Source organism: Eucyclogobius newberryi, unplaced genomic scaffold (genome assembly GCF_026437365.1).
Source record: "Eucyclogobius newberryi isolate DKJ021-1_F unplaced genomic scaffold, fEucNew1.0.hap1 SCAF_5, whole genome shotgun sequence".
NCBI classification, from domain to species: domain Eukaryota; kingdom Metazoa; phylum Chordata; class Actinopteri; order Gobiiformes; family Gobiidae; genus Eucyclogobius; species Eucyclogobius newberryi.
This window is the reverse complement of record NW_027316167.1, coordinates 16,902,986-16,929,445: the sequence shown is the minus strand read 5'-3', so window position 1 is coordinate 16,929,445 and position 26,460 is coordinate 16,902,986. Positions and strand designations below refer to the sequence as shown.

At 39.8% G+C, this 26,460-nt stretch overlaps 4 protein-coding genes across 5 annotated transcripts in view; 3 read left to right on the top strand and 1 right to left on the bottom strand.

Moving 5' to 3' along the window:
* Window positions 1-6,301, top strand: part of cbfa2t3 (CBFA2/RUNX1 partner transcriptional co-repressor 3) — a 40,575-nt gene extending 34,274 nt beyond the window's left edge. For both annotated transcript variants that reach the window (XM_072465878.1, XM_072465879.1), the window contains exons 11-12: window positions 1,025-1,215; window positions 1,626-6,301. In XM_072465878.1, coding sequence (XP_072321979.1) covers window positions 1,025-1,215; window positions 1,626-2,000 — 566 coding nt within the window. In that variant the 3' untranslated portion in view covers window positions 2,001-6,301. The remainder of the gene's footprint in view (window positions 1-1,024; window positions 1,216-1,625) is intronic.
* Window positions 6,302-6,659: 358 nt separating this feature from the next.
* Window positions 6,660-9,558, top strand: pabpn1l (PABPN1 like, cytoplasmic). Its single transcript, XM_072465381.1, has 6 exons — window positions 6,660-6,934; window positions 7,526-7,667; window positions 8,532-8,599; window positions 8,668-8,774; window positions 8,844-8,931; window positions 9,046-9,558. Exons 1-6 carry the CDS (start codon window positions 6,863-6,865, stop codon window positions 9,373-9,375), a joined length of 807 nt encoding a protein of 268 aa, XP_072321482.1. The 5' UTR covers window positions 6,660-6,862; the 3' UTR covers window positions 9,376-9,558.
* Window positions 9,555-11,085, bottom strand: trappc2l (trafficking protein particle complex subunit 2L). The gene is made up of 5 exons (XM_072465382.1): window positions 11,034-11,085; window positions 10,625-10,797; window positions 9,899-9,986; window positions 9,758-9,837; window positions 9,555-9,701 (listed from the first exon to the last, which is right to left on the bottom strand). The coding sequence occupies exons 1-5, from the start codon at window positions 11,064-11,066 to the stop codon at window positions 9,656-9,658; spliced, it is 420 nt and encodes a 139-aa protein (XP_072321483.1). The 5' UTR covers window positions 11,067-11,085; the 3' UTR covers window positions 9,555-9,655.
* Window positions 11,086-11,325: 240 nt separating this feature from the next.
* galns (galactosamine (N-acetyl)-6-sulfatase) lies at window positions 11,326-26,273 on the top strand. The gene is made up of 14 exons (XM_072465334.1): window positions 11,326-11,476; window positions 11,607-11,730; window positions 11,848-11,922; window positions 12,009-12,111; window positions 12,416-12,559; window positions 12,859-12,919; window positions 13,247-13,374; window positions 13,850-13,986; window positions 14,058-14,161; window positions 16,772-16,914; window positions 17,007-17,109; window positions 20,507-20,628; window positions 25,502-25,619; window positions 26,129-26,273. Exons 1-14 carry the CDS (start codon window positions 11,348-11,350, stop codon window positions 26,213-26,215), a joined length of 1,578 nt encoding a protein of 525 aa, XP_072321435.1. The 5' UTR covers window positions 11,326-11,347; the 3' UTR covers window positions 26,216-26,273.
* The last annotated feature ends 187 nt before the right edge of the window (window positions 26,274-26,460 follow it).

The window sequence follows — 26,460 nt, the reverse complement described above, 5'->3', positions numbered from 1 at the left end:
TGGTGTATGCATTAGGCCAGATAATTGAGAAGCACAGGATAATGCAGATAGTGTTTGCAAAGTCGTGAGTTTGCTGCCTAAAAAGGAAAAACTGAAATTAAAGGGCTGATAAAAGTAAAGCTGGCATTAATTCAAGAAATGTGTTTTCTGTTTGAGTGAGTAGTCTAATGATCTGTGACACAGTAGTGAAATAGTTACTGTAGGTTTACCTATAACCTTCAAAGAATCGTTATATTAGAAATGTATTCCTCAATCCAACAAACATTGACCTGACATTGAACAACTGACCTGTGTTGTATTGTGCAGTTGAAAAAAAGCATGCATACTTATTCATCATTATGGTTTAAAATTACTGCCCTGGTTATTTGCAACTAATATAATTCTAGCATTCATTTGTGTTACTGATTAACTGTGTATATTTAGCAACCTATTTCTCTGGAGTAAGCTTCCAGGTATAAAATCATGTAGTGTACATTTGTTGTTCACTGTGCGGCCAATAATGAAAGACGGCAAAATATAATCACTCTTGCCTCATACTGGGAAGGGACTGCGGGATGTTTCTATTTTCAACTACCATCTGGAGTCAACACACCTGCCTGTTGTAAACCACCCTCCGCTCTCAGATATTTGTTAGGAAAAACAGAAGGTCTCTAATAAAATGTATATCAAATCAGTTTTACTTTAATAATAAACAGTGTAACCATTTTATTGAAGACCATGCTCCAATTTCTAAATTGTAATAGCAAGAGGACAGCCGTACGAGCAGGGAATCCCAAATAATAAGGCACAAAGCCAAACCACAGACAATATTTGAGAGACATCTGCTTGTGACAGATGAAATTATTATGACCAAACATGTGGGAATTAATGAGTGAAGTCATTTTTTTGGCAGCAATTTTGAATTTTGGATGATGTGCATCTGCTAACTAAGCTGTAACATAATGGTAGTTCAGGAGGCTAAGAAGGGGAGATCAGACTGGGATTGGTCAGTGGGTATTAGAATTTTCTATTCTCCTTTTTTCAGAAGAAGCAGTGAACGAGGTGAAGCGTCAGGCCATGTCAGAGCTGCAGAAGGCAGTGTCTGATGCTGAGAGGAAAGCTCACGATATGATTTCTGCTGAGCGCTCCAAGATGGAGAGAGCCCTGGCCGAGGCAAAGAGACAGGCCTCAGAGGACGCACTAACAGTCATCAACCAGCAGGAGGACTCCAGTGAGGTGAGCACAAAGTCCTGATCTTGCCTAAATTCATCCCAAAAACATACTCTCACCTCTCTGTCTTTGCTCCCAATTATAGTCCCTGTGAAGTCCTGACAATGTTTTATCATTAGGCCCAGCTGGCTCAGTATGAGACACTCTGTATTGTCATATTATTAAAGCAATCCAGCCTTGGTAAATATGGCAGACAGACGCAGATGGCTGGTGCACACGGCCAGACTGAGACTATTACAGAGCAGTTGACCACCACCTGCTGGCAACACAAATCAGTGGTCTTGGACCCAGGCTTAATAACAAATCCTTACAGACCAAGCCACATACAAGCTCTTCCTATGCTCAAAGATTCCAAAACTAATGTCTTGTGCAGAAGAGTAAGGCTTTATTAATAATTATTCTTCCTGTTTCCCCAGAGCTGCTGGAACTGTGGGAGAAAAGCCAGTGAGACATGCAGTGGCTGCAACACAGCTCGCTACTGTGGCTCTTTCTGCCAACACAAAGACTGGGAGAAGCACCACCACGTGTGCGGCCAGGGCCTGCAGGGTCTGCCCGGGGGCAGCAGTGTCCCTCTGGGCACGCCCTCCTCCACCTCCTCCAGCGCTCCCCCCACACACTCAGAGAGCACCCCGCCCGGACCCCTTTCACTGGCAGCTCAGAGCGGTATGACAGCAGGCGCAGGCAGCGGCAGCGTGAGTGTCTCTGCCAGCCCAAAGGAGAGCAGTTCCAGCAGTGCCTCTCGCTCCACGACCCCAGCCACACCTGCCCTTCTGGACGCCACCTCTCGCTGACCCCTGATCTTTGAACTCTCATGTTTACTGATGAGACAATGCCCACACTCCACTAAACCAAACTGAGGAATCTCCATCACACTACACTCCCCTTCTTCAGTGGTCCTTGTTTCCTCACTTTCTCTGAATGCGTCCCTCTGAATTTCAGAAACATATCAATTATGTTTAGCCAAAATATGAGTAAAACTTGAAGATGCCCTATAATGATGATTGATGTCCACATAAGGACAGAAGACAAGGGCTGTTGAACTGCAGCTGTGATGAAGAATGAAGCACTTGGGTAGGATTTCCCTTTAATTCAGTGAATATTAAGTGAATGACACCCAGCCTTTAGATGTGCACTACTAATTGAAACTATTTACTTTAATAGCGATAGACAGAAGATTTTTTTTGTCTGTCTTTTAAAAAAGAGGGAAACTTGTTATGCGATTCATTCCTCAGACAAACAACTTAGTATTTATTTAGTTCGTTCTGGCTTTAAGGGAAATGAAAAGTCCAAATATTCTACGTAAAGAATAATGATGATGATATGAAACAAATACATTTTAAACTGCTAACTACCTTGCTAGCGAGCCAAGAAATCTACACCGGACTCACCTCTCTCACCATTGTGAACCCAAATGAATTCAAAGATGACAAATAATAAACCTGATCCAAACTTTTGTATTACACTGCCAAAGTGAGTAAGTAAGCGATAAAGGAGAAGCACTCAAAACCAAACGCAAAAGCAACACCACCTCCTCAGCTGCAGAAAAAGCCACTCTTGAGAAGACTTAGCTGCAGATACCCACAGCTGTCAATCAGTGATGGCCCAGACTGTGAACAAGGACTATGCTGTGAACTACATGAGAGACTTCATGGATTAGACTAAACCCTGCCACTTTGTGATTTAGGTAAATGGTAACCAAGACTGGACAAAACAAGAGGAAGGGAAGACAGCCTCAAAGGATTTTCGGAGCTGCCAAAAATCTCAACTCTGCATAATTGTTGCAGATTGTTTGTAAGTTGTTTTTTAAAGGCTCCAATGCAACACGGAATAGCTGTTACCTTTACCATCCTTTTCCAAAGCATGAGACAAATAGAGCATATCGAAGTGAATGGCGGTGTAGACTTGGTTCTCCTCTTTCTACCTCCCCTTCGCCCCAAATCTTCCTTAGACGCTTTTCCCTAAAGACTACAAACATGGACGCCCAAAACTCCCTGAATCCTGCTTTGGACTTTGCCTCACATTGCAGTGGGAAACTCACAGGACTTTTACTTGCTTGTAGATATTGTTCCTCTTTTCAACTTTTCAATAATGTCTCTTGTCGCTGATGTCCACATGTGCTGCCCAATTGTGTATATTCTGAAAAATGGACTTTGTTTTGATTCAGCTACTTTTTAGTTTCATTTCATTCTTGTCCGTTTGAAAATGAGCAGTGAAGTCAAGAGTTAGGACGCTCTTTGAAGGGAAAAACTGTCCCACGTTGTACTTATTGTTTGATTTGTTGTATCTATATTAATGATGAAATGAAAGCCCACTTGTAGAATATTTTGTACTGCTCGCATTGTAAGACAGTGAGAGGACAGAGGTGCAATATGAAGAGAATTCAGCTACTGAATGGAACCTCAACAACTGCCCATAGGGTGTCATATAATATAGATACATATAAATATATTTAAAACATCAGTAACTTAATTAATGTGAATGTACATAGTATTTAATGAGGTCCAAAAATGTGTTTGCCAAATAACAGAAACCTTTAAGGATTAAAGTCAAGAATATTTTTTTTTTTTTCACAGTACATTTGTTTCTTTAATTTAGTTTTATCATTTCACAACTGAACTCAACTGAAAAAGATGACCCAATGTGGAAGAGATTGTTTGGAACAGAGGTAATGTGGCTCCAAGGATGAAAACAGAGCAAGAATAGGTGCTGTCAATCTTTCCTCATCAAGAGGAAATTCTACCGCTAATTGTACTTTGATGATGTAGCACCACGGTCATATCAAAAACGAATTAATATGCTGTTTTTTTGTATTTTAACACGACATGCAAACCAATAAGATGCAAGGAAAACTGAATCGCATCTCGTATAGTCCAAAATAATATACCAGTGTTAAGCTAAAGCCAAATTTGACACTCAATCTAATGTAACGCTTTATTTTAAGTTTCTTTAACATACAGTTTACGCTAACAACCTTCCCAGATTCATAGTTACCCATTTAAGCCCATTCTGTAGCAAAAATACGGACCAAACAAGGGAAAACTAAAATCTTTTGGCATTGCAGACAACAGGAAAATGACTGTTGCTATCTATTCATGCAGAGATTTGTGCCATTCACTTCTTAGCATTGGCATCACTGATCGCTATTCCACGATCTCGTTCAGTTCACGCACCAGCTACCTCCAGTGACCATACAGCTAACCACCAGGAAACATTGGCCTGGGTTTTTGTAAAGCACGGCCGAAATGCAGACATGGATTCATACGAAATGAAAATGTTGAAAGGAGTTGTCCCGAGTAAAGTGCAGTTTCCATAACATACAAATAACATAAGTCTGCCCTTGCATAACACTACTTCAGACTGGTTACATGTGCAAGGGTTTTGGGAAGTAATCGTGCTTTAATAATCCATTTGAACTATTCATTTCGCTTTGTATCCAGATAACTGTTAACCGTCCAAACTTCCCAAGGCAATTGCACAATGCTGTACACACCATAACTTTACTGTATAAACCATTTCTTCAAAAACATGCTATTATAGTTAAACCAATAGCGCGCAAACCAAAGTTATCCTGCCATTGCTACATATACTTTGATGTGCTGTTTGTTGCCAGTAATAATGGCGTTAGAGCTCTCCTCTTTGCCAGATAACCAAAGCATCTGAAACACACATAGCAAATGAATAGCAGTGAATAAGCTGCATCTTTACATGTGGAGATCTTACTTAAGAAATTAAAGCTTTTGTTCCTTACACAGTGAATAGTGCTTGGCTCAAACAATGTGAGCGTCTTCTTTACAAATGCCTGATTACAGTTACAATGCCTTTGCAGAGATATTACGAATGCATGGTGGATGTGTGATTGTAATTGTGAATGGCAATTTATTGTTTTTTTAATCATCCTATTATTTATATCAATAAAAGAAACTACTTGAAACCTTAAAAGCTTTAATCAAACATCGTTGACAAAGTTATACAATACATAATACATTTACATCAAATGGTGACAAGGTCTTCTCAATAATTTGCGTTTTTCCATGTCTGCACGTAAGCCTTCACATAAAACAAATCAAACCCAACATATCCAACAATGACCAAAATACAACCAAAAGCATTTGTGCAACTTTTGTTTGGCTTTTTGAGCCCAAAAACAGGTGGCGGATTTTACTTCAGCATATATTTTGTTATTCAGAAAATTCGTAATGCTTTTTTGTTGCTATAGAGATGTTGTAAATGGCAAACACAGGAGGACTCTGTCAGTGAACATGTGAGATGTCAGAATTTGGTAAAGATAACTGAAACACAATACAGTAAAGACATAATTTTGACTTAATACTAGTTATCCTGCTCCAGAAAAAAAAGAGTCCTTTAGTCAAACTGACACTGAAGACAAAAGTGGAAAAGGTTTCTTCAAATGCCATTTCTCTAGACAAGGGGTGTCCGAACTAGCCCAGGGGCCAAATGTGGTCCTCAGACCAATTTTTGTTGGCCCTCTGGCTTCCTGCTGAATTGGCCCAAACAACCAAAAGTAGTACTTTTTAAAGTAAAACTGGAAATATTCTGCTATCATAACCTAAATTACCACAATTTTGATGTTGTACAGACCTAATATTAATGATCCAATTCTCATTAAATATTAAACTACATCAAATGCAACATTCAGAACAATTCACTTCAATGTGTGTGGCCCTCCACTCCATGTATATTTCAAAGATTTCTGTGAAAAACATTTGGACACTCCTGCTCTAGACGGTCCAGTTTCTTTACTTTAAAAGGTATTGTTTCTTTGTTGGGAAGCATACTGTATTGTGCAATAATATGGAAAACACATTCTAGGAAAGGTTGGCTCTTTAATTTTTCTCTTTTTATTTTAATTTTCCTCCTCAAAAAGGTCATGTTGCTGTTTTTAGATGAAGTAAACTGTGCCAGATGAATTAAATTCTGATTTATATTTATTTCTTGCATGCTTTCCTCCCTGTGGCTATACTGCTCTTTAACTGTTCGCTCTGTTGGATGTGTGAAGCTGTAAAACATTCTAATTCAGGTTATTGTCTGTGTTGAACAATGTAACTGTGTAATTAAAACATGAAATCAAGTATTTGTTGTGGCGCTCATTCAATCATGCCTCTTAAATGTGCAGACATAATAATAATTATAAAATTAACAATGTGTTTATTTATACAGGGATTTAAGGCTTCATGTTTCATACACACACACACACACACACACACATATATATATATATATAATATATATATATATATATATATATATACATATATATATATATAATATATATATATATATGGAATAAAAGTGGCACTTGTTCCTTGTTCCTGACAGACGTTTTTTTATGGTTAATAATTATTTCAGTTATCAGCGTCACATTCATAAGAACTTAAGGTCTACGTTTCCATTGATAAGAAGCAAAGTTATGAATGGGCGTGGCTCTGGGAGCCTTGTGCCAGCACGTGCTCTGCGCCAATCATCATCAGCTCTGTGCGTCATGCGTCCCAGTCACACAGGTGATTTCTATTACAGCCTGAGTAGCCGCTGTCAGGTGCGCAGTCTGGAGTCCACTGCGTCTCTTTTCTGCGGGAGCTGCAGTGTGACAAACTACTGCAGTTAGCTTTGCAGATGTGCAGTTTGAGCAGTGAACATGGCGGACAACCACATGGATCAAGATTACATGGGGGACGATTCCTTCGGGGAGCATTACGCGGAGGACCCTGTAAGCAATTTTCTCTTTGAACGCTGAACATTACTCCTGTGTGAGAAGGAGCATGCTTGATTGCTTTGAGGTGCGCTAATAAGACAGTCTAGCTCTTTCTTGCTAATGCCTTTTTATATTACAGTTTTGGGAGATAAAGGGTGCTGAGTGTTTGTCATGATTCTGCAGAAGACGCCAATCATGCTGCGTAATGTCGCATTTCCGGCAAAAATGTGGGGCAGTGTGTCGCGTTATTTTACTTTGGATGTTGCTCTATTAAACCACTACAGATATCATAAATATGACTGATCTACACATGAGACATTTTGGACATATGCTTACTCAAAAGTGCACAAAGACAACATTGTCACAAGCAGACTTTGATATGCTTAAAGTTGTAAATATCTAAAAATTACTGTCACCGCAGTGTTTGGTCCATGAGAGGAAATGACCGGTTAAGCCTTTAGATAATCTGGAGATATAGGGGATATTCTGACAGATGCCCACTGTTTTGGGCTTTAAATGTGAACTTTAAGCTTTTCTGGTGTAGGGTCTGCCATAGAATGCACTCAATGGAGGTTTTATTAAGTTGTAAACCTTTTGTTTCCATAGGAGCTGGCAGCAATCAAGGCCAGGGTGCATGAGATGGAGATGGAGGAAGAGTCTGAGCGGCTCAGAGAGGAGGGGGAGCAGCAGTGTGATGCTGTTGACATGCAGCTCCTGACCAGCGGCCCTCGGCTCAGTGAGCCTAAAGGTCTGTTACTGTTGTCTGTTTGGCTTACCTACTTTTGCTTAAATTGCGTATGAAAGGTTTTCACAATTGTGTGATTTAGACTTTATTTGCTGTATTGATACCGGTTTACATATAAAATGTTACATTAATAAAGTAGGAATTTGTGCAGAAATTGTCAGGAAGTGACATTACACTAGGATACTAAGTCAAAGTGTGTGTAACGTACACAACTTTTGACCCTCTAAATATGAATTTAGAAATGAAGTCACTCAAACAGAATTATAAACCTAAAAAAATGAAAGCTAAATTTAAGATTTAAGTCAAAATGTATTTATCTTCAAAGCATTTTAGTTTAAGGATTTGTCCAAACTGTACGTAAAATTTTATTTAGAGCACCTTTCACAGACAGAAGTCACAAAGTGCTTCACAAAACACAGAATAAAACAATAAAAACACATAACTAACAGTGAACAATACATATACAACAATATACTGTAAAATCAGGCCGTAAAACAAGTGCATTTAAAAGGCTTGACTAAATAAAAAGGTTTTAAGCTGACCCTTAAAACCTGTCATACAATTGGGAAGTCCAGAGCATATTTTTAGCCAGGTGTGGAGCTTTTCAGCCTCCAGGCAGGTGAGGCAGTGCATCCTTCACCATCTGGTGAACACCTGGGACACTTCAATGTGTCCGCAGCAGCATTCACATGTGCCTCATCACTGCCCAATGAGACGAGAACCAGAAGGTCCTCCTTTCTGCCTCCAGACATTTTCTGCCTTTGTGGTTCTCTTGTCTTTAAGTCCTGTTCATTTAAGGGCTTGGACATGTGTATGGCCCAAGTGATGAAATCAAATCACAATATTTTGAATTAATTTGTTTTTCAGGACCGTTTTACAACATGACACCTGATGAGAGAATAGATGCTGACAACAGATCGGTCTATGTCGGAAATGTAATATATAGTTTTGTTTATATACAAGCGTATACATACAATCTTTTAACCTGAAATTCAAATGCCAGGTGGACTATGGGGCAACCGCAGATGAGTTGGAAATCCATTTCAATGGCTGTGGTCCAGTGAACAGAGTGACCATCCTTTGTGACCGGTTTTCTGGTCATCCAAAAGGGTATGAACATACAAATGAAAATAAATGTACTGATAAAGTCCCATATAAATTGTCCCTTTTTCTCTTTAGCTTTGCGTACATTGAGTTTTCTGATCGAGAGTCTGTGGAGAATGCCGTTGGATTGCATGAGACCTTGTTTAGGGGTCGAGTTCTAAAGGTAAAAATGCTTTTGTATAAAATTAACTCTGAGCTGTTTAAAAAAAAAAAAAACATATGTAACCACACATGTTTTAATCCATTGCACTACATGAAACACTTAATGGATTTTCAGGTTTTGCCCAAAAGGACAAACATGCCTGGCATCAGCACCACAGATCGAGGAGGTCACCGTGGAGGTCCACCCAGAGGAAGGGCCCGAGGTTTCCGGCCTCCCAGATACCCCAGCAACTCTCGGGGCAGGTTCAGGTACCAGACAACCAGACCACAACATGAAAACCTACACCCGTACTACAGAGGCCCACCTGTGGGCAAAAGGCAGTGGGGACACATGGATTATCAAGAACAGGTGCCCAAACGTTATCCTTGTCTTCTCCTCATCACACCACCATCAGAAGAACTGGGAGCTGGATCAGCTGGACACCACTATCCACACCAGCGTTAAAATGAAAACTCCTGGGTCAAATGATGGAATTAAGGTGGACAAAGGTTTGCCTACTATAAGTACACAAATCTCAAAGGATTGTTGTGCATATTTACATTATTGCATGGACAATCTACATCTGTCTTTTTAAATTATTGTAAAGTGATTTGGCTTTGTATGTAAATAAATATTCCAGTGTTTTTTTTACCAGCTTGCAATTTATTTACAAATTCAGTGTTCCATGTACCACACCACATTCAAAGGGAAGGTTTATGTACAGTGGAGATGTTGATTGTAGAGGTCAAGCAGTTTGAACCATCATCCCAGACACGATGCCATCGAATGCCCTGAAAAATGACTAGTGTAAATGTAAAGTTTGATTAACACATTGACATTGTCTTACTTGGACTGAATCTGGTCTCCGGGGTTGTGAAAAGGGTTGCACATGACATCAGTGAAAGAATTGTGCAACTTTCTAAACATCTGTAAAAGTAAAATGAAAAGTTTAATCATTTATTTCCAATGTAAAAGTAAATCCACTTACACTTCTAATTTCGTTGTCTCGTAGAGATGTATTTGATGAATCCACAACAATAACAAATTTTACTTTAGAGTTGGTTACATGACCGTAGCTAATTAAATTGTCAAGGAAGGTTATTCTGCAACTTACAAGTTTAAAAAAATGTAACTAGTTTTACAAACTTGAACTTTAAAGCAGGGGTCCATTTTGAAACTTCTACAGAGCTGAAGGCCACAAACAACCAGACTGTCAAATTTGTCAAGTTAATTTCAATGAACACCTTAAGATTTTGAACATTAGGTTTGTATAACATCAAAATGCTGGAGTTTGACCAACTAAGCTGGAGAGCCAACAAAAAATGGTCTGAGGGCTGCAGTTTTGACATGCCCGCTTCAAACCCTACAATTTTCAATCTTATTACCATTAGTCCATAGTGACCACCTGTTCATCTGCACAGCTATTTTGGCCCACTTTCCCTCATCCCGTGTGTGTGTACTGGCATTCTGGGTTGTAATATGTTGCCACCTATTCCAATGTTACGATTGATAAATTATATTGCAGTAATTTATTAAATACAACCCACCAAATTATTAAACTTCACCTCTTTTTCTGCATTTGAGGTCACCCTATTGGTATAACGTTTCTTTTTAGCTTTCCTATTCTGGGTGCTGGACACTTTCTATAAAAAATATGGGCCTTATGTAGGGTACACCGATACAAAGGTGTGTGAGTAAAGAAACAGAAGGATACACTTTGTAGTCCTCGGTTGGGTAGAGCAGACCCAGATACAGCTCTCTCTGGTCTCCAATAGATTTGCCCACAGCTGAGATCTTTTCCTCCACCACATCCAGAGACGTGTGGACTGTGTAGTGAAATTTCAGCTCATTTTGAGTAGGAACACTTCGGATATACAGCGGGTAGTTCTGGAGAAGACAAGGCAGATCATATTTCAGTGATAAAACATGCCGCACACAGAATCCATCACTGGAAAGATGCTAACGCTGCTAGCTTCATTTCGTTAGATTGCCTGGTTGCCGCATAAACAGACAAAACAAGAGCCTAAGACTTTCACTAGACTCTAATCACATTGGGAAAATGTACAAGTGATCAGATCTACGCATCCCGGTTGGTTTTTTGCATAGATTTAAGTGTAAAATACCTCTTTTGCGATCACCGCTATGCACACCGCCATGTTTACTTCCGGCTTATGCTCTGTGACGGTCATGTGACAAGCGGCGAGTTTCAAGAGGAAGGAAAACGCAAGGCTCTCAAGGGAAACATTTTACACAGCAAAATTATTACTAAAATAACGTTATATGTTACAAATATAATCGATAAAGCGTTTGGTTTCAAAAAAACTAAACCAAAACCCAAATATCTTGGTTTTCAGACCGAGCGCGCATGTCTCTACTGGACACGTGACGCGTAAAGAAAAAACAGAAGACTTCCTCAACCAGACGCTCACATGATTTAATGTTAACAATGAGAGGACTGTCTTTTAGTACTAGTTTAAGTCTGTTCTATGTAATATCATGTTTTTATCTGACGAATACAGTTGCAACTGCCAGGCTTCCAAACATCATTATTATGCTAATGGATGACGTGAGTTAACTATTCTTTTACAAGTAGTTTACAAGTTATATTTGCATGTCTTTATTATCATTATATCGTGTTCAATTAATGTTTGCTATTTACGATGCTGTTATTATTGATACCTGGACCTTATTTTCAGATGGGTTGGGGAGATTTGGGGGTTTTGGGTCAGCCCTCTAAAGAGACTCCAAATTTGGATGCCATGGCAGCTCAGGGGATGTTGCTCCCAAACTTCTACACTGCAAACCCACTGTGTTCCCCTTGTAAGTCTGCATCCATGCTGGTATTTAACTAGTATAACCAGAATATCTGGTCGCACATAAATGTGTTTTCAATGATGAATTGCATTTTATTGACAAGAACAACCTGTTCTCTCATAGCTAGAGCTGCTCTTCTTACTGGGAGGCTGCCAGTCAGGAATGGATTTTACACCACTAATGCACATGCACGAAATGGTACAACACTCACTGGTGTTTCAGTGTTTTAAGATTTTTGCAATACACATTTCTATCATATGACAAATATTTTTTACATAATACAGCATATACTCCTCAAGAAATAGTTGGAGGAATCTCTAAAGATGAGATTTTGTTACCAGTAATGCTGAAGAAGAAAGACTATGTCAGCAAGATAGTTGGCAAATGGTATGAACCGGGATATTATGTTTTAAATATATACATACAATAAAATATACATTTGTATTTTGATGATAACTTGTTGATAACTGCATTAATAATATTCAGTTGTGTTAGATGTTCCATGCATAATTAATATCAGTTATAATGTATGTTTTTATATACATATATGTGTTTTTGCCTCTTGTCTCGTGTCTATTACAAATTATCTAGTAATAATAGTGGTAATAGTAATAGCAGTAATATAATAGTGCACATTAAGTAAGTAATTTAATGCTGTATGTAGTTTTAAGTTTCTTTTCATGTATTACAGGCATCTTGGCCACAGACCACAATATCTTCCCCTAAAAAATGGGTTTGACGAATGGTTTGGTGCTCCAAACTGCCACTTTGGCCCTTACAACAACACAAATCGACCTAATGTTCCTGTGTACAACAACAGTGAGATGGTTGGAAGGTAATTTTCAAGCTGTCACCCATAATAAACCTATTTAAAATGTCTAGGATCTATTTAAATCAACTTCACTCAGTGTGGACTTGGATATGGTAGTTAATTGTGAATGGTATGCTATTTATTATGTAATTATATGGTGACAGAACATAATGCTCTGCCAATTAATTTGCCACAAATGTGTCTAACGTGTAAACAGAAACGGTTCACCAGAAACAACAAGGTTGTAGAGTTGTATCTTGCAATACTTCGAAGGGCGTGGCTGAATAAAAACAAAATTACCTTTTTGTGCATTTGTGTTGCAGATACTATGAAGAGTTTGAGATTAACAATGCAGAATCCAATTTGACGCAGATATATTTGCAGGTGAGAGTATTGACTTTGATGTTCTGTCTATTTTTAAATCTGTAATAATAAAACTGTCCTTAGAGAGACCTGCTTATTTTTAATAAAATTAGACAGAACATAAGTGTCACAAGTGTACATCAGCCCAAATTACACAATGCTTTAGATTTTTGGGACCATGTATGAAACACTGGTATAGATTATGTTTGATATGGGAACAAAACCATACATCATGAGTATAAATGCATTTTTCTACCCTGCACTGTAAACAGGTATTGAAATATTAGGACAAATAAGTTGATAAGTGCCCCCTTTGACATTGTGTAAAATCTCTTCCTATCTATCCAGGAGGGTTTGGACTTCATACTCCGTCAGACTCGAGCTCAGAAGCCTTTCCTCCTGTACTGGGCGCCTGATGCCACGCACGGCCCGGTGTACGCATCCAAGCGCTTCATAGGAAAGAGCCAACGTGGAAGGTGCTGGCATTTTACTCATATGACATTACTTCAAGATGCACAATGTAACTTTTCCAATGGAGGATCTGCCACCTGTTTGTCTCATGGTAATGCTTACGGGAATGTTCCCCCGTATGGCATTTAAATTATTTGTTTCTATAGAGACAAACTGGCCATGTCACCAGCCAAGTTAAAGGTCAGTAGATGTGGAGAGGCGAGTTAAGAACACAGTAAACTGCTTTTTACGCTCATGTCGGCAATAAAAACATTGAATACATGCAAGATAAATAAGCTTAATGCCAACTGTAGGACATCTCCACGGAGACAGGAAGGTGACGGACCCCTTCAGAAAAGTTACATAATGCACTTTTAAATATATTTTTTAGACAATAGTGGCACTACTATATTTAATTGTATTTCTATATCTATAATTGTTTGTAAAGCACTTTGAGCTGCTTTCAGTTTGAATCATGCTATACATGTCTGTGTGTTGCAGATATGGGGATGCTGTGATGGAGCTGGATTATGGTGTGGGTCAGATTTTGTTGTTGCTGAAGTCTCTGGGCATAGACAACAATACTTTTGTGTTCTTCACCTCAGATAATGGTGCTGCACTGATATCAGGGACTCAAGGTAAATTTGAACTTGTCTAATAATTGCAACAACTTTACCCGAGGGACTATGTGACTATTTTTAATTCACAGGTGGCAGTAATGGACCTTTTCTCTGTGGGAAGGAAACAACTTTTGAAGGGGGAATGAGGGAACCAGCCATTGCTTGGTGGCCTGGACATATTAAAGAAAGCTCAGTAAGAAATTGACTTTATCTTTGAAGCAAATCACTCTTTTCATAACAAACTCACCAAGGACAATTTTCACATCATACTTGTAGAGGAGAATATGACTCATCAGATCATTAGTTCCTCTAATGTTTCCAATCAACAGTTTTTCAGAGTTTGCCAAAGCAGAAGTAAATTGCTCTCATAGTGTATCCACTTGTTTGCATTATCCCTTAACACAGAAGATACGGGACAATGTTGAACTTGCTTCAGAAGATTGAGCCCTGAACACAAAAGATGTACTGCTTGATTGGAGCAGCAAAGTGTGTGGGCGCCTTTTACTGTTTCCTAAAATACTGGATTTTTGGCAAAAGCTGATGCCCCAACTCTTTTCCCCCTTCCCAATTTAACCCCCCACCCACACGGTGATCCTCTAAGCCTATGCATTCTACAAATGACTTTTAATTGTATTAGGGGCAGCTGTGACACGGGGCTGTGACGCAGGGGGATTTGATGCGGAGCGTGCAGAGGCTGCAGTCTGCGCAGTAAGCCTTGCCCCTGGCTCATCTCACAGGGGTGTGCTGCTGCCTGATAGCACTGCAGAGGAGCCAGGGAGAGGGGGATTGGGAGCGTCTTAAGCGGCTAATCTGTTTGTGTGTTTGCTGAGGTTGGATTGAGCTGTAATGAGGACTTCAGTATCTGAATATGCCAGGCGCGCAGGATAAAGGAACCAGAGGAGGAGGGGGGCAAGGAAGGAAGCAACTAAGAAGTAATGGAGGTGGTTGGTGCAGGAGGAGAGCTGAAGAAGCTGGCACGGCCTTGCTGCCAGGAGAGATTTTACGTTTGCCATGCTCCGCCACATTTTAATTGACAGCTGTTTTTACATTTGCATGTGCAAGTGTGCAGAACATGTCTGTGTCCTTTGTTTTATCCCACATGCCAATGTAGATGCTTGATTAGTGGTGTATGTAAACACTATACAGAGGCTCCATATTGAACTGAATGCAAACATGTACATACTAATGCATCATTATGTGTCATGAGTGAATGCACTGAGTATGGAGATCCGCAGATCCTCCTGAGGCTCTCAAAGGTTGTGATGACAAACCTGCTTTTTCTGACTTGTACTTTAGCACGGATTTATCACTTTGTGCTTCTTTGGCAAAGGACAAAGCCAGAGTGGGGCTCTTCAATTTCACATACTTGTGAAATCTCTGTTGATCTGCAGGCAATAGTCTATAAGCTGCTGGAACAAAGCGTGGTAGGCAACAAAAAGCAAAACATGCCATTGTTCAAAGGGATTTGGAGCAGTTTTATTATCCAAATGGGATGTACAAACATGTACTATATTCACAAAAGAAATGCAGCTGTTCTGTTCTAACAATTTAAAGTTTACAAACCCTGGTGTTTGAGAACTCAGAACAGCTAGAGAGTGTAGTGGAATGAAGCTGCCCAGTGTAAATGCATTCCCCCAGTGCCTGAAGAGGCCAAGTCTCAGTCGTAGGGGGTGTGGGTGGTTCATGGACCTGCACTATTGTAGTGTATCCCATCTTCTATTGTTGTATTTTATCAGACTGTGGACACATGAGCAAAGGCGCAATAATAGGGATTGAAACACTGGTTTTGTGATAACCAGCAGGAGTCACAGAGCTGGAAGAGACACGGAAGAAAATATTTTTTTTTAAACAAAAAATAGGAAATCCGAGGCTGTCTTAAAATGAAAGTCCTTTATTGTCTATAGGAGCATACCAACCACGTCTTGATCTTCTTTAGGGCATTCATGATTTTTCAAATATATAATATTAAATAGTACCTGAGAATATGCTGCTCCATAACATGAACCATATAACCATCCAGAATGTTAGTGGAATCTCAAATTATGCCTTATTTGTTGCTTTTAATTGAAGCCAGGTTTTGCATTCTCCTGTCCTTTTGTCCTGTCTTTAGTTTAGCTGCAGTGTTTGCATATATCTGTGTGAGGGGGACTTTTAAAAGTGAAAAATGGAGAGGAGCTAAATGTGTTTGTGTGTGAGAATGAGTGTCTGGATGTGCAGATAGATCAGGGAATGCATTGCAGAGTCTTTTTCGCAGCTAGTTCAGTGGCGACAGAAGAAAAGGGAATTCATTTCAGTGCTCAGAGTTAGTGTGTGTGAGTGGAGCCGTGTGTGTGCCGGCCGGCGATAGCAGCAGCGGCACATGGCGGTGCAGCTGCAGAGCCCTGATAGTGCTATCTGATTGTGCGCGTGCCGTCTCCCTCTAAGGCTCGCTCAGGAGAGAATGGAATGGAAGATCAAGGATGACAGCAAAAAAATGGCATTTTATCTGAAAATAGTTCAAAGTTTATAAATAAAATAAAGCTTTTCAGTGGGACTGGGAAAGGGAGATAAAACAGAAGCTCGCTCCAGCTCTAGCGCTGCCCGGCCCGTGTCCTCTCAATACTTTTACCATTTTCTCATCCAATAAACTAATTTAAACACACATTTGAAATTTAAAATGAACGCAACTGTGTGCCTAAAGACACACATATCACATCAAAACTATGTAGTGAAATCATGTTAATCATGTTTGTGTAACATGTTAAAAACACAGATTTGTTTCCCTGCAAACATTTAATGCATGTACTTATGTTTTGAATTGTAGGTGAACTTTCAGCTCTCCAATGTAATGGATCTCTACACCACAAGTTTGGCTATAGCTGGCATTAGTGCTCCTGGTGATCGAGTCCTGGACGGACTAGACTTGACCCCTGTGCTGTTAAATAACTCTTCCTCTCTGAAAGACAGGTATGACATCACTTGTATAGGGAACATGTTGCTTTCTAAATGCAAACAAACATAGTAATAATGTATTTTATGGCTATTTACCCATTTTCAAGGCCTATCTATTATTACCGTGGGAATGAGCTGATGGCTGTGCGGCTGGGTCAGTACAAGGCCCACTACTGGACCTGGAGCAACTCATGGGAGCAGTTTAAAACTGTAAGTCGTCTACAGACTCTGTCTTAACTGTTTTATTTGCTCACCCTTTTGTCTCTCCTAATCTCTCTCCACCACACAAACACTTTCTCTGTTGGAGTTATCTCTAAAATGCCTCATCAGTTGACTGCTGTGTACATCAGAGCATAATGAATATTAATGAAGAGCCCCCACATCAGCAAACTTACATCATTCATCAACTAGTTGACGTGTTTGTTAACTCCAGTGTTTTTTTCTTCCTGTCTGTTTGTGTGGCTTGCTTCCTGCTGTAGTCATTCTTTTTGGTATCACGGAGCTTAAAAGACGGAGGCAGCAGTGTCTCTGTTCTAATTACTTGAGCAGTGCTGATTAGATGTAGCAGAGGAGCTCTGACTCTGAGGCAGGACACGAGGGTGCGTCTTCACTTCTCTGTCCATAAAAACATGTCCCACTCTCCTCTTCTTTGATCCAGTTTGTTTTATGCCCCATCGGTCGCTTAAATTGCTCTCTCCTTCAGGGCTGCTGAATCAATAGTGGCCTCCTTTATCAACTCATGTGAACTGAAGTGGAACTTCACAAATAATGGTGTCTGATTGCTTGTGAGTTGCCTATTGATTGGTGTGTGTACATGAAAGGGAGAATAAGAAAAACATGCACTTGCATGTTGTGCCCTTCATACAGAGGCACATGGCTCTGTTGAATAGAGCAGCTCAGCTTGCTTGTTTTCAGTTATTTACTTACAGAGTTACTTATCAGATTTTGAACAGAATTTAAAATGCAATTCAATTACATTTCATACAAGTTATGTACATTGCCCATTTTGGTTGGTTAGATTATTTCCATTTTTTACATTTTTATTGTAAGCATAGTGATGTTTTAAATTAAATTAGCTAAATTTTACCAGAGACCAAAGGAAAATAAACAGGGGGAAAAAATAAAATAGCTGGTTAATAGCTGCTGAAATTGTTGCTCTGTCTGAGCTGTATTCTTGCTGCTCAGCCAAGGAGAAAATGACAATTTTCACAGGATTTAAAAGGCTCTCATCAAGTTCTCCTGAGGCAGAAAAGTGATGTTAATAGTATAGTCTTGTCTCTGGATTATATAAAATCAGTTATGTTGCTCCATGAGATATGTGGCAGACAAATAAGTCCTTTTAGCCTTGATGAATCCTCTTTGTGCTAAATGAGCACCGACATGAGGTTTCCTAACACTTGTTCTTGTGCATGCTGCAGACTTGTGTGGCAGTAGCAAGGGTTCAGAACCTTTATAGTCTTACATTATGCATTTCAGACACACAATACTATTCTTTTAAATATATGCTGTACAAAATACAAATAAACAATGTGTGATTATATTGGTTTAATTAGATAAAATGTGTGCAAAAGTTACAGAAGAAAAGTTAGATTTTTTTCCTCACGCTTCAGAGCAGCTGCAGAATATTACCTTTTCCAAAAAATCCATCTGGCCACCCCTGGGTGTCTCTGCACCTTATCTCGTAATAGCGAGCGCTCTGTTCCAGTTTGAAAGCGGCCTAGTTGTATCCATAGCATTAATGTCAAGGAAGATAGGGAGTTCTTCTATTCAGTCTCACTACAAGAGACAGTCAGAGAGATACACACAGCAGGCCTTTTTCTCGTTGCTCTGCTGGGATTGGAGGCTATTTTTTTTTACTTTTCTGCATTTCTAAGCTGCTGGCTTCACAAGACAGGACAAGTCCAGATCAGACGGGGTTGTGCGGGGCGGGGGGTATCTATCTTCTCACACACTCTCTTGCTTCTATATGTATTTTGAGGTGCTCTGTTTAGTGATCACAGAGGGGTGCAGCAACAGTGGCTTACAGATGAATGCATTCTCAATATTGCTTCATCAGAAAGTGTGTGTATGTGTGTGTTTGAAGGCAGTAGCACATCTCCAGGGGGTTGTGGAGGAGTGAGAGAGACTCAATCAGCCTGTGATCACTGCCAAACCCTGGAGAATGGAGTCAGGGCAGGGCTCACAGAACTGACTGAAGGATTAGACCATTTACTTATACAGTAGACCTGCTTTATGAGCTGCAATGTGTGACACACTTTCCTATTTATCTTAGCTGCAATGAGGCAATTTTTGTTCTGTTGGTCATAATTATTTTGCAAGCCGAGTGTTGTAGAGGTAGAATACTTTTTTTTTATTAGGAATATTTGTTTTATTAATTCATCTATTCTAATTGTGTAATGGAGTAATCAAGATTATCAACAAGTGCATTCAATATAGGGCTGCAAGATTAAGTGTAATGGAAATCGCAATCTGAATGGACATAATTGGCAAAGACTATATTTTTTTGAGTACTCCACAAACATCTTCTCTTTTTCTGCATAAAAACTGCTAACCATGTAGTTAAGATCTGTGCCAACACATTTTGAAATGTGATCTAGTTTGTCTGTTTAAAGGCCAAGTTCAGCCTTTTTCTCAATTTTCCTGTTTGCATTTAAAAATGGGAACTTTGAACAGAATCCTATTACCGGTAATAAAACATGAATCACAACAATTGCAATTCAATATTTTTTCCACAAATCAAAATGCAGCCCTTGATCAATGCGTAAGCACGTGCTTCCTTGTAGAGATATGTTCATCAGGTTGTTCTCTTAAGATAAGATAAGATAAGATATTCCTTTATTGTCCCACATGGGGAAATTTCATTGGTGCAACGCAGGTAGATACAGAGGTAGATACAGAAGAACAGATCACTTATAGGAAGTCTGAAAAACACTTTCAGTAGAAGATCTCCTATAAATAAATAAAAAACTCCCATAGACAAATAAATAAATACATAAATACCATTGCATGTGATCACGACAGTAATTGCACATGAATGTGTCACGACTTATTTTATTCATTTTATTTGTGCTAATGCCCCACTTTAATGACAATTATTTTTTCCACGTACTCAAATATAAGTAAATACTACATCTACTAGACTACAGGAACAGATTTTGCATTGAAAACTGTCTACTGTCTACAAAAAAGGAGATTGGTATCGCGTATCGAGCCTATTCCAATGCATTGATATTGAGTGTGATTTTTTTTATCTATGGTTTACTAAATAATTTAACAAACTAAAAATGACAATGCCTAAGGCCCAAAGTCACTGGGATAGGCTCCAGTCACACGCGACCCCTTACGGGAAAAAGCGGTAGAAAATGAATGAATGAACATAACAATTAATTTTAAACCATATAACATTTCTATCACTGGGCATTGTAAATACTAAAACATAACATTAACTTATCCAGGGTATTATGGACTCAACATGAAGCAAAACAAAAACAATAGAAGTGGTACTTTTGTCTAACCCTCAAAAGATTAAAACTAATAATTCATAAATACCAACATTTGTGAAATTAGAAACCGATACAAGCTCAAGTTTTTCCTTTTGGTCTGGCAGGGTATAAACTTCTGCCCTGGTCAAGAGGTTCCTGGCGTGACGACTCATGATCAAATGAACCACACTTTGCAGCCAGTTATCTTCCACCTGGGGCGAGATCCTGGAGAGAAATACCCCATCAGGTCAGTCAAAACTGTACTACTACATCTACTTACTACTGTTGCCACCGTGGTACCATTGGGGTATATTTGTGTCTGATGCTAACACGCTGTATGTTGGTGTATGATCAATGGTGATTTAGTGGTATAGAGAGGTGGAGTGCATTGATTTGCTCAGCTGCTGTGCGCCTGATTACACTCTCGTCTTTGTGATTGCAAACAGCTCAGTGAAGATCACAATCTGCCTCTCGACCCTCTGCAGGTCACAAATGCAGGAGAAATGGTGCAGCTCTAAATTGAGACTGAATGCTGTTTAATGGGCTTTTGTGTGTCTCTGCTGCGGCTCTGGGGAGAGTTAAGAAACACTAAGGACACAGACAATAACGGAAATGTGTAATTAGTCCACATAACAAGATCATGATTTTAGTTTTTTAGTTTTTAAATATACAGTCAGCTCAAAATATTGTATTTATTTGTATCCATGTATAATTTATATTGCAATTTTAAAAGGACATTTATTCTTATAGGCAAACATTATTCAAATAAAAGCTGTTGCAAATTGGCAAGTTAGATATAAGAAGCTTACTACTATCTAATTCATCGAATTTTAATCGAGATTCAGTCACTACTATTCGTTATTTTAATCAAGAGGTCCACAGCCAATCCTCTGTCAGTAAAAGCATATGGTTTGGAGCACAGTTCAGACTTTGGAGGAAGAAATTTGACTATTTTTATGTGAAATGTGAATAATTATTATTATTAATGTTCAGGGCATCAATTTGAAAAGCCATTTCTTATTACACAAGACAAAAACTTGTTTGTTTCTATAAAAGCAGTGTTAACAGTTTGACCTTTCTATTCTCTCTACCCACGTCTAATTCACCAAGGTCCTCTCTGGCCTCTTTTGGTGTGAAAACTTTCCTTTTTTTTGCCTTGCTTTTTAAGAAGAATAAAGAATATACAAGGCTAAATTCAATCAGTATGTAGAAAAGTGGCTCTTGCTGTAATACAAAATGTATATCAACCCTTAAAATACCCAGCCATAAGTCATGTCCACAGAGACAGAGACGGTCTACAAGGTCAGACGCCGCGCCTTTCTGCGTGACACTGTCAATGCAATCTGCTGTTTTATTTATTTCACTCTGAAATCTTACTGGCAGGGTTTATTTCACCGCTTATACCACAGGCTGTCCTTCTTGTATCCACGGGGACCTCTCTTCTCCGTGCTGTGTGTGTGTGTGTGTGTGTGTGTGAATGTTTTGTCCATGTGCTCCTCAGTCCCCCAGCTGGACCGACTGCCCAGATATCATTAATCTCTGTCTGCACCTAAAGAGCCACTTAAGATGATGTAGGGGCTGTCTGTGCACATACCTTCAGTAATGTCGCACAGCACTGTACACCGGGCACAGTCCCGAATCTAAAGCTGCCATTAAGACTAAGAGAGCTGGTGCATCTCTGATAGAGTCTGAGGTTTGTTCTCATTCTGGTACGGCTGCTATATAACAATTATTTTAGTGGTTGACCTGGCAGCGATTGTTTTTTTTTATTAGTTGCCTAGTCAATAGATTATTTCTCTTGTACATTTTAGACTTTTTAAATACATTTTTCACTAAATAAGGTTAAAATAAGATATGCGAGTTTGTATTGATATAGAATATTTTCAAAAAAGTAGCTATTGGTATTAATAAACATAATAAATTACTTGGCAGGTGTTGGAGTCTGTTTAGAAACAAGACTGTGGTCTATTGACTATGAACAAGGCAATATGCAATCTATAACGCGACACATAGACAAGATATTTCATATAAAAAAAAATGTAAAAAGATAATTTGAAGGGAAGAGACGAATTCAGAGACATTTAATGAGCTACAGATTATTTTTTCTTAAACTTTTACCATAACTGGATGATTGGAGAGGTTTCTGTCAGAAGAAATCTGGTATATCATCATAATTAATATGAGGATCACTACAGGCAGGGGATTTGCTGTGGCATATACATACATATATACACACATACATTATATGTATGTATGTATGTATGTATGTATGTATGGATATATATACACACACAAATTTGGGGCGACCAAGGACAAGGTGGGAAACACCTCCAAAGGTGGTGGAGAACGACAGAGCCAAGGTCCTCTGGGACTTCCAGACACAGACAGACCGAATGGTAATGGCGAGCCAACCGGACATAGTGGTGGTCGACAAGGGTCAGAGGAAAGCCGTGGTGGTGGACATTGCAGTACCATGGGATGGTAACATCCGGAAAAAGGAACATGAGAAACTAGAGGAATACCAAGGCCTCAGAGAGGAGCTGGAGAAGGCCTGGAGCGTGAAGGTATCGATGGTGCCCGTAGTGATCGGAGCACTTGGGACAGTGACCCTCAAACTGGAGGAATGGCTTGAGCAGATCCCAGGAAAAACATCAGACATCATCTCGGTCCAGAAAAGTGCAGTGCTAGGAACAGCAAAGATACTGCACAGAACACTCAAGCTCCCAGGCTTGAAAGAGGACCACCCGCGGAGGGTGAGGAAGAGTTTTTCTTTTTATTTATATATATATTTTCTTCAGACTTTTGTTCTAATACCTACATTTGCTATCTATATTTATACTTGTAGTTTTGGTGCTTATACTAAATTACTAGATGGCCCTCAGTCTCTAATTGGTTATTTTAGTTGCACGTAGGCTGGGACAAGACTGATCTGACCGGTTTGGGGGCAAAGGCAAATTAATTGAGTTTGGGCGTTTAGCTCACTCCGAGTTCTCATGTAAACGTAGCAATGTAGTTGTAGTTTTGGTGGTCCACGTCTCTCTGCTGTCGGTGGATCCCATCTGGTAGTAATCCTTTCCCTGCCTTCTCCTTGTCCATCTCTGACCTGTATAGCCATAAGGTTAACTCATCCTCCGCTCTTAGCAGCAGCCTTCCTCCGACTCCCCGTCCCAAGAGCCCCCCTCGGTCATCCCAGGCACAAACCAGGCCCTCTCTCTGCAGGCTCAGACTGGCCTCATCTGCTGCCTGCCACCAAGCACTTGTATCGCCAATCAATAGTCCTCAGTGAAGTGCTCAATTTCCAGTGGGGAGGAGAAGACGCAGAGGGGAGGGGCTGGGCAGGACAGATGTATTTGATTGTCTCGTCAATTCCCCCACCTTCTGCTCCACGCTTGTGTGTGTGTGGGTGCAATCCTGTTATGAATCAGTAATCAGAGTAGTGACACACCTGAGCAATGCCCCCATCCCCCTTGGGTGCCATACATTATAAATCAAAAGACTTAATTTGCATACTTGCTGCTTATTATTCCAGATTTTGCCTCTACACCACTAAGCTAAGGGTTATAATCATGATAATGAGCTGTGCTGACTGTGGGCTTTTCATTATGTGTTTGCGGAGGGGGCATAAACAAATGATATTATTAGTTTTTGATTTAGAGGCGTGCACTATAAAATGTTCAGTGCATAGACAAAACAATAGAAACTTTGTGTCCAGAGCAAGTTTCTGGGTGCATGACCGTGCTTTGCTTGCAGACACGTTTGCAGGAATTGAATGCCGAATGCACTCTGATAAATCTTCCTTACATTTACTTGTAATAAGATGCTTTATCAGTTATCATTAAATTAATCGCAGCTATCGGGAAACAGAACAGATAGTAAGAAATGAAATATGCCCTGTGCTGATTGGAATCATGGGAAGCAGAATTTGCGATTTTAGATAGCTGAGGCAATTTAATCTGAAGCCACGTGTTTTTCCCTGAAAGATAGAAGATGTAGCCTTATCTGCTTTGGGTCAAATTCAAACATTAGCATACCTATGATGAGCATGGCACACAGAATGAGACTAATTAAGCCAAAGCAGTACCAGTCGAATAATTGTGGGGTAAACCAAAGAGTGAGTATCGGGGATAGGAGCAGGTGCTAGCTGATGGAGCAAGTGTGGTGCCCGGTGGGAGATCCGAGAGGGAGGGTAGGTGTGAGCTGGACAGAGCCTGAGGTTATTACTCTAATTGACACTTCACCTCAGGCACATGCACATGGTCCCTGGGGGCCAATCAGAGGGCTGGCTCAGAGCACAGGGAGGAAGCCGCGCTGGCACAGGTGCTGCTGGAGAGTGTATCAGGGGTGTAATTGCACTGCTCATATTTGTCTATACGTGTGTCACCACCAGCACAGAGCCCAATCCCCAACACACACACACACAGCCCATTAACCTACAGGTCCTACTGAGAGCAGCGTTCCTTTGAAAGCCTTCGGGGCCCCATGTTTTACACTCTGAATATAATAATACACAGAGGTGCTCAGGCTCGCCGCTGTCCAACAGCAGTAATTGAGAGACAGGGGATGGGATCGGGGTCACACAGATCACACACTGAGTGGGTTTTCCCAGAAGCTATGAGCAGATGACCCATGTATATGTATGCACTTGTCCTGGCTTTCTCATCTGAAGTGTAAAGCTTGTACTGTATATTTACACATGCATAACAGCATATTTACTTGAGATTTTAGCGCACTTAATTGTTTAGCTTGAAATCCTTGCTTTATTTTGTTTGGTAGAATGACTATTGTTGTCTTTTTACATCAATAATAATGGTTTGAATTTGAATGCACCTTTCAAGCGAGAGCTCCTCAAAGCAGTACATTATAATCCCTTATTAATCTATTTTACAAGCTTCTTCCTGTAGCCACATCTGCCCTGGGGATTTATGCTAACATGTTTTCCAACCACCATCACTCACTGACCACATTCACACAGCAGCAAAGTGTGAAAGTCTTGTCCACAGACACCATAAGAGTATGAACTGATCGTGCTGGATTCAAACCACCAACCCACTCTTGCTGCTTAAAAGGGGGATTATTTCATTAGATTACATATTTTCCTATAATGATCTCTGTTTTTGTAGTGTGCTGAGCAAAGAGTACATGGATGTCTTAAGTACATTCACGCCAATTGTGCAACAGCATCAAAAAGACTTGATCCCTGGAGTTCCTCAGCTCAACATGTGTGACCTGGCTGTGATGGTGAGTGCAAGTCATGTTCAGTGCTGCCCAGTCGCAGTGGTGTGAGTTCAAATCCAGACACAGGCAATTTACTGCATGTCCTCCCCGCTCTCATCCCCCATTTTACACTTTCCTCTCCTGTCTAATAAAGCCATAAAATCATGTTTAATGATTAAAAAGGACAATCTACTTCAACTGCACACATCAGAGGTGTTGTTCACTGTGTTAACTTAGCAATGGTACAAAATCTGTAGTAAAGCAGACACTGGATCAGACCATGATCTATTGGGCTCACAATTGATTCATGTTGTAGCATTGCCCCCTTGTGATGCTAAACAGAATCACACCTGTGGGCAGAGAATGACCATTTAGACACAATTAATTATGGACATGTTACTGTCAATTACATGACATGTTACAGTCTCAGAGTTCAGTAATACGTGTAATGTAATGCTAAATGGTATTATTTGGGGATAAACAAAGGGTGGAGCAAATACATATTTGTGATATTGTAATATTTGTGTCTCCAGAACTGGGCTCCTGAAGGGTGTGAGAAACTGGGGAAGTGTCTGAAGCCACCAGATTCCAAACCATGGAAATGCTTTTGGCCGCACTAAACTATTCCTCTGGGACTAAAGCACAACTTGCACAGAATGATGGTGAGGGAATGTATTATCTGTATATTTTTGATCAGATGTAAAAGACAACATTTTCAAAAGGGGTTCATATGTTTTGTTTTGTTTGAGTAACACTGATGCTTCTTGCTAAGGACCAGTGCTTGTTACAAATGATTGACTTATTTTTGTATTATTCATGTTTTTTTCAAAAAAATTAAATAAAAAAGGGAAATTCTGCTTCCAAG

What these genes read in the sequence shown, in the direction of transcription:
- pabpn1l (XM_072465381.1), top strand. Translation starts at nt 6,863, where the DNA reads ATGGCGGACAACCACATGGATCAAGATTACATGGGGGACGATTCCTTC. An exon ending in GATCGGTCTATGTCGGAAAT is followed by an intron (nt 8,600 to 8,667) that starts GTAATATATAGT and finishes TTCAAATGCCAG; the next exon opens with GTGGACTATGGGGCAACCGC. An exon ending in TTAGGGGTCGAGTTCTAAAG is followed by an intron (nt 8,932 to 9,045) that starts GTAAAAATGCTT and finishes ATGGATTTTCAG; the next exon opens with GTTTTGCCCAAAAGGACAAA.
- trappc2l (XM_072465382.1), bottom strand. Translation starts at nt 11,066, where the DNA reads ATGGCGGTGTGCATAGCGGTGATCGCAAAAGAG. An exon ending in CCAACCGAGGACTACAAAGT is followed by an intron (nt 9,987 to 10,624) that starts GTATCCTTCTGT and finishes CAATTTAATTAG; the next exon opens with CTACGGTCATGTAACCAACT. An exon ending in GGAGACCAGATTCAGTCCAA is followed by an intron (nt 9,702 to 9,757) that starts GTAAGACAATGT and finishes GTCATTTTTCAG; the next exon opens with GGCATTCGATGGCATCGTGT.
- galns (XM_072465334.1), top strand. Translation starts at nt 11,348, where the DNA reads ATGTTAACAATGAGAGGACTGTCTTTTAGTACTAGTTTAAGTCTGTTC. An exon ending in TGACGCAGATATATTTGCAG is followed by an intron (nt 12,920 to 13,246) that starts GTGAGAGTATTG and finishes CTATCTATCCAG; the next exon opens with GAGGGTTTGGACTTCATACT. An exon ending in TGTGTGACCTGGCTGTGATG is followed by an intron (nt 25,620 to 26,128) that starts GTGAGTGCAAGT and finishes TTGTGTCTCCAG; the next exon opens with AACTGGGCTCCTGAAGGGTG.